Raw genomic sequence first — 12,079 nt, 5'->3', positions numbered from 1 at the left:
TCCTGTTAATAAAGCTAATAAGAGGTGAGAGAATGGATTTTAAAGATGGTCAGCGCTCTTGTAAAGGGAGGGGTCAGTGATCCTGTTAATAAAGCTAATAAGAGGTGAGAGAATGGATTTTAAAGACGGTCAGCGCTCCTTTAAATTGATCGTGAGCTGTTCAAAGACCCGAAAGTCTCTTATACTTAACAAACGTGTTTTGGGTTATGCGGTGGGGGGTGGGGGGGGGTTCTGAAAGCGGCCATGTGACGTTCGAGGAAGGTCGGTCCTACAATTGTCGTATGTAGTGAGGTCAAGGTCAGCTCTCACAATTGACGTCCATGTTCATGAAAGGTCGCCAGCGATACATTAGGAACGTCAAATCACCTATTAATTCGGGACGTATATTAAACTGCAGTTACAATGTAATTCCAGTCCAGTCCAGTGATATTAAACTGCATTTACAATGTAATTCCAGTTCAGTCTAGTGATATTAAACTGCTGTTACAATGTAATTCCTGGGTATGAGACTCCCGCTGCACAGCAGTGTGATCCAGTCCTGCTTTCACTAGGAGTTTAATAATAAGACACACCTGAGCTTGTTACCTAGACACACACTGGGGGCTGATCAAGCTGATAGTAAAACCTGGAAGTGGAGCCCAGTCCAGTGATATTAAACAGTCAGATTACAATGTAGATTCCAGCCCAGACAAGTGATTATCTAAAGCCTGTCAGTTACAATCTCAATGTGTCCACCAGGTATCTAGGTCGAGTTGAGAACCTCGTAACAACTAGGAGGGGTCCATGGCCTCACGACCTTGAAGTCAGGAGAGGTTAGACCAGGAGTTGCTAATAAGACACCAGCCTGAGGTCCCATTCCCAGACACACTGGGGGCTGATCATGCTGGTAGTGAAACCTGGGGAGAAGCAGCTACCCGTGGTCCAGGTTTCTGATTACCAGAGAGATCCTTTCTCGGGCCGGTTCACGGAGAAAGAGGTCAGATAATCGGAACATTCCTTTAAAATCGCCTGTCTGACCATCTCTTTATGTGTCCCCAGGTCTCTCACGAGGTCGCTTACCTTTATTAACAGAAGATCACTGACCCTCCCTTTAGACCAGGAGCGCTGACCATCTTTAAAATCCATTCTCTCACCTCTTATTAGCTTTATTAACAGGATCACCTGACCCCTCCCTTTAAAGGAGCGCTGACCATCTTTAAAATCCATTCTCTCACCTCTTATTAGCTTTATTAACAGGATCACTGACCCCTCCCTTTAAAGGAGCGCTGACCATCTTTAAAATCCATTCTCTCACCTCTTATTAGCTTTATTAACATGATCACTGGCCCCCCCCTTTAAAGGAGCGCTGACCATCTTTTAAATCCATGCTCTCACCTCTTATTAGTTTTATTAACAGGATCACTGGCCCCTCATTTTAAAGGAGCGCTGACCATCTTTAAAATCCATTCTCTCACCTCTTATTGGCTTTATTAACAGGATCACTGACCCATCCCTTTACAGGAGCGCTGACCATCTTTAAAATCCATTCTCTCACCTCTTATTATCTTTATTAACAGGATCACTGACCCCTTCCTTTAAAGGAGCGCTGACCATCTTTAAAATCCATTCTCTCACCTCTTATTAGCTTTATTAACAGGATCACTGACCCCTCCCTTTACAGGAGCGCTGACCATCTTTAAAATCCATTCTCTCACCTCTTATTAGCTTTATTAACAGGATCACTGGCCTCCTCACTCCTCTCTTTGTTTTTTTAGGAGCTGTCCCTACCCCTCGTCTCCCTCCCCCCCGATCTCTCTGCCTCTGTTTTGGGGGGGCCAGATGGGGGCGTGGTCTCGATTTCTCGACCCTGGGTTAGAGTGCTGTTCCACTGGGGAGGAGTGGCGAGAGAGAGGGAACGAGAGAAAGGAGGAGAGAGGTGCGTCACACTCCATGCTTTCAGGGAGACTGAGGAGCTGAAATCAAGCTGCTCAATTCAGGTAATTAAAATACAGAACGAGAAATCTACCATTGACAGCATTGTAGCTTCCAAAATAACTACTGGAAATAACTACTGTCTTCAGTGTGAATTCAATAGCAAACGTTTCCACTAGAAGTCTTTCTCAGTGTCTTCAGTGTGAATTCAATGGCAATCGTTTCCACTAGAAGTCTCTCAGTGTCTTCAGTGTGAATTCAATGGCAAACGTTTCAACTAGAAGTCTTTCTCAGTGTCTTCAGTGCAGAAGGTCAACATTTAAGTACACGTTTTAGCAAAGTGATCTTCCACGAAGAATCAATGAACTCAATCGTTTCCACAGAAGGAACACTTTCACGTTACATTGGCAAGGTGATCTTCAGAAAGATAGGGGCAATCCCCAGCTCTCCCCAGGCAAACGTTCCCATCGTAGTCCGTCGGAACTAACCAACACTAGCCCCCCGAGAGGAGGGGAGAGATCCAGTCCGAGACCCAGACACACCGATTAGGTAAGGGGGCTGCAGAGACGAAATGGAGTGGGGTTTGGGGGGCGCCTTGGACCCTTTTTTGGTCTCACCGACCGCCGTCTTCTCTCCGTCGTCCTCGTCTCGAGATCCCGCAGAGGGCGGCGGCGGTCAGTCCTCTCTGCCATGGTGTTTGGCCATACCTGGAACCCACTGTGGCTAATCTCACATTCCCGCCTTCCTGGTTTACCGCGGAAACTGGGAAAACCAGAGTGGCTGGCGGCAGCAGCAGCAGCGCGGAAGCAGAGCTCTATTACAGCGTCTCCCCGCTCGCCACAGCGCCCCCTGCCTGTCTAGAGACGGTACTGCAGCCTTCTCAGAGTGAGCTTCACTACACCGGGGCGGTGGTTCTCCAGAGCGGGGGGGTGCCGGGACTGGACTTGGGGGAGGAGGAGGAGGAGCTGAGGCTGGACCCCAACGTCGTGATTCGCTCCCCGAAAGGCCCCCTGAAGCTGGGGCAGCCAATCGGAGTGGGGGTGCTGCTGAGGAACAACTGCACTGCGGAGCTGGTGGTGATCAGGTGAGACTGGAGCAGCGCATTGAGACTCTCTCTGGACCAGTTAGTTAATGGGACGTCTCTCTCTCTCTCTCATCCCTCAATCTCTTCAGTGTAAATTCCATGACAGGTGTGACGTTCAATAGAAAGTTCTCGTTTCATCAAAATGTTTGCTGGTCAGTTGGGTACATTTCTCTCTCCTCTGTCTCTCTCTCTCTCTCTCACTCTCTCTCTCTCTCTCTCTCTCCCCCTCTCTCAGAGCAAAGATGAAGAAAGGGCTGAGCGTGGCGTCCGTCACTCCATCGCTCGGTGCAGACGGCTGGACAGTGAGTGTGGAGAAAATGCTGGGAACCAAACACCACACAACCTCGCTGACCATCCGCAGAGCAGCGCGGTCGCACACACACAGGTGAACAACACTGTCTGTCTGTCTGCAGCTTCAGTGACACTAAACTCTTTTCAGAGTGTAGTAAACTAACACAGACACCAAGAAGAAGGGATTATATTGTAGCGTCAAACTGAACAGGATCGTGGGGCTCTGACTGTCTGTCTTTCTCTCACATTTTCACACATATCGATTGTTAATATTCTCCTCTCTCGCCCCTGTCTCCTCTCCTGGGTTCAGCGCTGGTTCCAGCTCTGTTCTGTTCTGGGAGCCGGCTCTGCTATCTCTCCAGTCCGATAACTTCACGGGCCCGGCTGTGACCCGCAGGATCTCCTGGCAGGTGGAGTACCCAGGTCAGAACCCGCTGTGGGGGTCCGAGGGGGGGGCGGCGCTGACCCGGATCACACTGACTCACCGGGCCCTGCTGGGCATCGTACCCGTCACACAGGTGAGGAGGGGAGGGGGGAGGAGGAGGAGGAGGAGGAGGAGGCGGAGGAGGAGGAGGGGGGGGGGAGACGCGCCTCGAGCATAGAGATTTGATTTTTAAATGGCATTAAAAGCACTCCTCCCCCCCGCATACTTCTCATCCTGTCTGCTCTAAGGGGTGGAGTAATTTAACAGGATCGCTTGAGTTTGCGGTCAGCCAGTAGGGAGTATGATTCACGGAAGGGTAACTACGGCTCCGCGCACTAGACCTCGACATCAGCACTGACCTGCACCAGGGCCCCCAAGCATGGGGCACAATGTAATACAGATCACTTCAGGTCCAGCTCAGCATTGCAGTTAAAGAACTACAGCTCCCAGCATCCCTCACTGTTGCTGCAGGTGCAGAGGCATGCTGGGAGCTGTAGTTGTGATGCAAAACATGGCAAAGCTTGCGATTTTTTTATTTTTTTTTTTTAAACCAACCGTGAAATATCTGTCCCCGTTTCCCTCAGACCCCTTCTCTGGTGAACACTGCCATTCTGACGGGACTTCGCGCCTCGCTTCCTGTCACCGTGCTAGCAGTGGAGCATGATGGGACAGTCTATGACATCACCCACTACGTCACCTGCCAGTCAACCAACGAGGATATCGTCAAGGTAACGAGAATTAACTAGAAACGGCCAGAGAGGCCAGCCAGCTTTACCACACCTCTCTGTGCTTTATAATGCTTCCTTGTGCTTTACCAGACCTCTCTGTGCTTTACAATGCTTCCCTATGCTTTACCAGACCTCCCTGTGCTTTACAATGCTTCCCTATGCTTTACCAGACCTCTCTGTGCTTTACAATGCTTCCCTGTGCTTTACCAGACCTCTCTGTGCTTTACAATGCTTCCCTGTGCTTTACCAGACCTCTCTGTGCTTTACAATGCTTCCCTGTGCTTTTACCAGACCTCTCTGTGCTTTACAATGCTTCCCTATGCTTTACCAGACCTCTCTGTGCTTTACAATGCTTCCCTATGCTTTACCAGACCTCTCTGTGCTTTACAATGCTTCCCTGTGCTTTACCAAACCTCTCTGTGCTTTACCTTTCCTATGCTTTACCAGACCTCTCTGTGCTTTACAATGCTTCCCTATGCTTTACCAGACCTCTCTGTGCTTTACAACGCTTCCCTATGCTTTACCAGACCTCTCTGTGCTTTACAATGCTTCCCTATGCTTTACCAGACCTCTCTGTGCTTTACAATGCTTCCCTATGCTTTACCAGACCTCTCTGTGCTTTACAATGCTTCCCTATGCTTTACAACACACACTCTAGCTTCCACATGTATATGATGCCTATGTTTACAAGACCATCTTATATATCTTTACAATGATTCCTAGGCTTACCAAGACCTCCTCTATGCGTACAATGCTTTCCCTATGCTTTACCAGACTTCTCTGTGCTTTTACAATGCTTCCCTATGCTTTACCAGACCTCTCTGTGCTTACAATGCTTTCACTGTGCTTTACCATTCTTTCACTGTGCTCACACGGAATAACTGTGCTGAGACGTTATTACACTTTGCTGTGCCTTTACTATAGGAAACTTGTTTAAGGGTCACATTACCCTTGTATATAAAATAAACAAGATCATTTTAAGAGTTAACACAAATTGCATTTTATCAAAAACGGCTTGCTTTGACTGTTAATTCACTAGTTGTACATCATCACCCTCTTGTGGGCATTTAGTGCAACACACCCTCAAACATTAGCTGCGTATTATAGGCTCAGCCCCTGACTCACTGTGTGTGAGTGGGAGACCCTGAGCAAGTCACTGAACCTCCTTGTGCTCCGTCCTTCAGAGGGGAGGAAACACAAAACGAAAATGCGAAGGTTTCAAGCTGCATTGGTTTTGACTAGGAGAACGTTTCTGGAGCACGTCGTCGTCTGAACACAACTGCTGTTTAAGTGGTGAGGACTTCAACGTATGGCAAGGTGGTACTTTAGTATGAATGTCCGACTTGTTATGCTCAGCGATCTTAGACTAGACAGCAATGATAGAGAAGAGACAGGACCAAACAAACAAAACCGAACGATATGGTTAAGGATCCCACTAAAGAAAGAGAAAGGAGGCTCAGACTTGTCCGCACATGCATAATTGCCAGATGGACAGAATCACAAGCACGTGTGTGTGTGTGACGAGGAGCCACCTGAGCAAGTTCCAGCTGGGTCCCCTCCTGTGTTACATCTCCGTCTGAACTTCCCATGGAGAGACGCGGGAGGCGAAGACAAAAACGAGGTTCCTATTGAGAAGAGGACTCTGCAGAAGCCCCTGAATCACTGTGTGTGTTGACCTGAGAGTTCACTGAGAGCATTGTGCTGGTCCGCATTGAGACGAAACCTCCTTGTGCTCCGTCCTTCGGATGAGACGCCAAACAAACGAGGTCCTATTGGAAGAGACTCTGCAGCAGCAGCAGCGGTTGTTGATGATGCAGAGTTCACCCCCTGAAATTGCATACCGACCAACCAAAAAAAATAAATACAATACAGGCTGAACAAATACCTGTCTGTCTATATCTGTCTGTAAATATCTCTTTCTCTGTCCTGGTTGTTTGTGTTCTCTTGCTGTGTGTGTTGAGAGGTGATTTGGAGCCTCTCTCCGAGGTCGGACAGGCTGTGTTGACGGTCCTGTTTGTGTTTTGCCCCGCAGGTCGCTGCAGACTGCTCCGCGGTGTTCGTGGACGGGACAGAGTCCTCCCAGGGGGGGCTGGGGGTGCGGGTGGAGTTCCAGCTTGAGTCGCTCGCTGGCGCCCTCCTGCTGTCTGTCTGGGTGCCGCGGCTCCCTCTCACCCTGCAGCTGTCGGACACGCAGCTGAGCCAGATCAAGGGCTGGAGAGCCCACAGCAACACTGAGTGAGAGAGAGGGAGTGTCTGTCTGTCTCTGTCTGTGTCGGTCTGTCTGTCCGTATGTGGACAAGGGCAAGGTCATAGTAATGCTATAACATAATATTAAATAAATAAAATCAATCTTCTGTCTGTCTCTCCCCCTCTCTCTCTCTGTCTCCCTCTCTCTCTGCCTCTCTCTCTCTCTCTCTCTTGTGCTTCTCTTTCCCTCTTCTTCTCTATCTCCTCTCCTCTAGTTATTCTCCTCAGTACCAGAGGTCCAAAGTACCAGAGGTCCACAGTTCAGGTTCTAGCCCAGTTTGCAGCCATCCCATTGGATCCCGAAGGTCAGCTGACCTTCATGCTGGGCTCTCCTGATTGGTTTGTCGACGTCACAGAGCTGGTCCGGGATTGGCTGAGGACTGCGGAGCCGCGCATAGCGACGCTGAGCCCAGAGGGCATCCTGATTGGACGAGAGCCGGGCGTGACGTCGCTGCAGGTACCGGATTGATTTTGTGATTGGCCGAAGGAGTGTTTTCTTTGCTAAATTGACTTTCTCAGTCTCTTCTGGTTTGGAGTTTCTATATTAAGTAATCACTACATATATTCTTTCTCTCTGTCTCTGTCTCTCCCAGGTAGTCTCGTCTCTGTGGGACACTGTTATAGGTCAGAGGGAGGTCACCGTGTCCAGTGATAAAGTGACCCTTGGTGACCTTTCGGTCCAGCTGATTTCGGGACTAACCCTGTCAATCAAACCCAGTGCTGGCCTCCACGGTGTCGTCACGGCAACAGCCAGCGCACAGCAACAGCTACACACCTACAGACAGGTGAGAGACTTTAAACTCAATTTCCACTAGAAGTCTTTCCAGACTGTTAAAGTCAACTTTTCAAGTAGAAGTCTAGTTCAAGTGTCTGAGTTCAACAAGGCAAACGTACTCCACTAGAAGTCTTTCTCAGGTGGACCACGACCGACCAGGTGAAATGACCTAATGGCAGACGTTTCCACTAGAAGTCTTTCTCTGAGTCTTGTGTAAAACTGATCCGTTGCAACTCTCTCCTCTCTCCACTAGGAGGCAGTCCTCAGTATCTGGCTCCAGTTCAGCGATGACACTACCATCCCTCTGGAGACCTTTGACCCGGGCACCTACTCGCTCCACCTCCACTCGCTGGCAGAGGGCGTGGTCACCTTGGAGACGGTCGCCGTGGAAACGGGCGACGGGGGCAAACGGCTCCCCTTGGTGGTTGCCAGGGGCGACGGGGGTGGGCCTTTGATCAGGGCGGAGCTCAGCGACACTGGCTGCCACAGGCTGAAGAAACAGCAGCAGCCAAACAGGAAGAAAAGTGGGGTCCTGGCGGGGGGGTCGGGCTGGGTCAGAGTGAACTTTGACCTCCGGAGAAGAGGGGAGGGGGAGGATTATTTCGGGGAGAGGAGGAAGGTTTGGGGAGGGGAGAGGAGGCAGGAGGAGGGAGAGGGAGAGGGAGAGGGAGACTCGCTTGGTGACCACAGGAAGGTTTTGAGAGAGGAAGGGGCCTCTGTCGGCGAAGCCTCCAGCGAAGACCAGCCGGGTTTCTTGGAGTGGGAGCCGACGGGAGCGCGGGGCACGGGGGGGCTGTCGGAGCTTGAGATCGGGCTGTACGTCCTGCTGGCTGTGTTCTGCCTGGCCATCCTGGCCTTCCTGGTGAACTGCGTGACGTTCGTCGTGAGGTCGCGGAGTAAGGGCGGCGCGGGGGGAGGAGAGGATTCGGGGAAGAGCCGCCACAACTGGCTGTGGCTCGGCACAGACCCAGAGGAGCTGGGCAGGCAGGCTGATCTCGCCGCCGATCTCTCCCAGAGGAAGAGAGTCGGGAGAAACGAGCGGGGCGGGCCGGAGGAACCCTGCCCCACTGCAGAGGCCGAGCTGGGGGTCACTCACCCAAGCGGCACCCGCCTCGTCCTCTCCTGCCCGCTGAACGCCGACGACTACGCTAGCCCCGAAGTTCCAGAGCTGGATTCCCAGGAGTCTCGGGGCTCCGGCGGGAGGGTGCAGTGCGCCCCCCAGGAGGATCTTGGTCCGGCAGTTTTGGAGGGAGACGTGGAGTGGTTGTGCCGGGACATGGGGCTGAGCCGGCGATCGGAGCAGGAGAGTTACATGGAGAGAATCCGACGGGATTCTGAACGGGACTCGTAACGGAGGTCTGTGTCTTCCGCACACTCGCCTGATCTTAGTGACGCCGCCGATATCGTCCCGATTGCAAGAGTACTTGAGAAGTCGGGAGACTACGTCTTGTCTGTCTGCTCAAAATAAGGGAAAAAGATAGATGACGTACGTTAAGGCGAACGAAGAACACGAGCGGGGCGAAAGAACCGCAGCCTTTACGGAGGGGGCGGAGACCGCCGAGAGGCCGGCCGGGATCTATATAAAATATGTGAGGTGACTTGACAAGCGAAACATTCTAGCGTGATAGAGAATATGCGGCGCGTGGACTGCTTGAGGACGGGTGTGTCTGTCTTCCTGGCTTTACGTGACGTTTGCCATCGTTCTGATTGCACTAGCTTGAGTGCGAGACTCCTGTCTCTGTCTGTCTGCTCAACTGAACAGATAGACTGGGGTAAGGCGGTCTGCTGGACACTAGTGTGGAGACAGACAGCAGTCTTTAACCATTAGAGACCAGGACAGGGGGGTCTATATAATATGAGACGATTCAAGCGAACATTATAGGAAGTCATGTTAAAGAAATTTTAATGTTTTATTCTTTTGTAGAAAAACTGAAATGTGTGTGTTTTGTTTTTTTTGTTTTTAAGTTTTTGTATTTGGGGAAAAGGCTTCATGTTGGAGATCGAGTTTTGTAAATATGTGTTGCTTTTTAAAAAATAAATAAAGTTTTAAATTGACGTGATTAATTTTTTTTTTTTTTTTTTTGGTTTTTATGATTAAAGAAGCTGTTTAGGAGACGGGTGGTGATTTAAAAAAAAAAAAAAAAATTCAGATTGTTTTTCAGTGGAGCTCCGAGGGGCAGACGTTTGTCTGGTAATCCGAGCTGCGAGATTTCACCCTGGCTATGCCAGCCTCTCAGATCTGAGATCAGTTGATTTCAGTGGGACGTTATCAAGCAAAAATCATCCCACAGGAATGGGTCGGGCACAGAGCGCGTTTTGGTTGCCAGGACCAGTTGGGTGCGAGAAGTCGCTAGAGGAGCAGGAGAGTGAGACTATAGCACAGGAGAGCAGCGCGTTACTGGAGAGGAATCGACGGGGAGAGGAGGGAATTCCCTGGGGACTCGTTGGGAGCAGTTCTAGTCTCCGCACACTGCCCCTTTACCGTGACGTTTGCCATAGTTCGGAGCTACTCGCTGGAGGTGCGGAGACTCCTGTCCTCTGTCGTCTGCCTGAAGACAGCCGAACAGATAGGAGGGGTAAGGCTCGGTTATGCTGGACATAGGTGGCGCGGACAGCAGTGCTTTAACCAGATATAGGGGGGAGGTTAATCTAATAAGGAGATTCAAAGGGGCGAAAAGCATATAGGAAAAGAATCCATTGTTAAAGAGAGAAATTAGCACAAGACTAACTGTACGATATCCGTCGATCTGAAGTTTCGTTGTATTTGGGGAAAATGCTATCGTGGTTGGGAGAATCTGACCTCGTGTCACAAACGTGTGCTTTTTAAGATATAAATCGAAGTGACTATATAAAGAAGCTGCTAGACTGGAGCACAGTGTTTGATGGACTATAGCAGCTAGACTGGAGCACAGTGTTTGATTGATGGCTATAGCAGCTAGACTGGAGCACAGTGTTTGATTGCTGGCTATAGCAGCTAGACTGGAGCACAGTGTTTGATTGACTATAGCAGCTAGACTGGAGCACAGTGTTTGATTGACTATAGCAGCTAGACTGGAGCACAGTGTTTGATTGACTATAGCAGCTAGACTGGAGCACAGTGTTTGATTGATGGCTATAGCAGCTAGACTGGAGCACAGTGATTGATTGACTATAGCAGCTAGACTGGAGCACAGTGTTTGATTGACTATAGCAGCTAGACTGGAGCACAGTGTTTGATTGACTATAGCAGCTAGACTGGAGCACAGTGTTTGATTGACTATAGCAGCTAGACTGGAGCACAGTGTTTGATTGACTATAGCAGCTAGACTGGAGCACAGTGTTTGATTGACTATAGCAGCTAGACTGGAGCACAGTGTTTGATTGACTATAGCAGCTAGACTGGAGCACAGTGTTTGATTGACTATAGCAGCTAGACTGGAGCACAGTGTTTGATTGCTGTCTATAGCAGCTAGACTGGAGCACAGTGTTTGATTGACTATAGCAGCTAGACTGGAGCACAGTGTTTGATTGACTATAGCAGCTAGACTGGAGCACAGTGTTTGATTGACTATAGCAGCTAGACTGGAGCACAGTGTTTGATTGCTGACTATAGCAGCTAGACTGGAGCACAGTGTTTGATTGCTGACTATAGCAGCTAGACTGGAGCACAGTGTTTGATTGCTGACTATAGCAGCTAGACTGGAGCACAGTGTTTGATTGCTGGCTATAGCAGCTAGACTGGAGCACAGTGTTTGATTGCTGACTATAGCAGCTAGACTGGAGCACAGTGTTTGATTGCTGACTATAGCAGCTAGACTGGAGCACAGTGTTTGATTGACTATAGCAGCTAGACTGGAGCACAGTGTTTGGGGATCACTCAGTTAGAGAATAGAATGAATGTATTTAGCACACACAATGTATAAAATGTGTTTTATTAGACAGACAGACGATCTTTAAGACAGAGTTTCTTACACACAGAAGTAGTGCCCAGTACAGTAGTCTAGCAGTTGCCAGCGTGTGCTTATATAACAGTATTAACACAGGCAGGACACTTTGTTTGGCGCTCCCAGAATCAGTCCCTGAGTCTCTGTCCCGCTCCACTGCTCACAAGTGTGCAATTCTGAAAGAAACACCTAGTTACAGCAAAACACAGGGTTTCATTTTGAAATAACTGGTGCTGCGCTGTCTTCAGAAGCTCTCAGTTTCTAGGGTGTATTCTCAGGAAATCTGCTGCTCCCACACTTCCCAGTTCAGCAGGGAGTGTAGGGCTCCCAGTCAATCAGGGAAGCAGCAGCTGACTGGATGACTGAAGATTGACGAGAGGAGGGAGAGAAGGGGGATGAGGGTGGGGAAGGGGGATTGCACTCTGCAGCTGCCCTAGGCAGTGCAGCACTACCTGCAGGTGTGGTCTGTGCAAACACAGTTTAACGCAGAAAATCTGTGTTCTATTATATAACTGTGTGTTTATCAGAACTGCACGTTTTAAGTACACAGTGACTGAATGGGAGATACACACACACACTACATACATACATACATACATACATACATACACAAACCTCTCCATTTGCTTCCTTTGCTACACTGGCTTCTACCACCTTTCAAGCATAAATAGAAATTATATATTAAATGATGCACAG

At 49.6% G+C, this 12,079-nt stretch overlaps 1 protein-coding gene across 1 annotated transcript; it reads left to right on the top strand.

Annotated features, from left to right (window-relative positions):
- The first annotated feature begins 880 nt into the window (after positions 1-880).
- Positions 881-9,513, top strand: LOC121302130 (transmembrane protein 132C-like). Its single transcript, XM_041231951.1, is given in 11 exon segments — positions 881-976; positions 1,755-1,850; positions 2,565-2,995; positions 3,231-3,380; positions 3,597-3,804; positions 4,295-4,438; positions 6,471-6,687; positions 6,922-7,142; positions 7,279-7,470; positions 7,714-8,840; positions 9,139-9,513. Coding segments are annotated over 10 exon segments (2,853 nt in total). The 3' UTR covers positions 8,812-8,840; positions 9,139-9,513.
- Positions 9,514-12,079: the final 2,566 nt, after the last annotated feature.

Source organism: Polyodon spathula, chromosome 29 (assembly GCF_017654505.1).
Source record: "Polyodon spathula isolate WHYD16114869_AA chromosome 29, ASM1765450v1, whole genome shotgun sequence".
NCBI classification, from domain to species: domain Eukaryota; kingdom Metazoa; phylum Chordata; class Actinopteri; order Acipenseriformes; family Polyodontidae; genus Polyodon; species Polyodon spathula.
The sequence above is the reverse complement of the archived record's forward strand: the minus strand, read 5'-3'. Positions and strand labels throughout refer to the sequence as shown.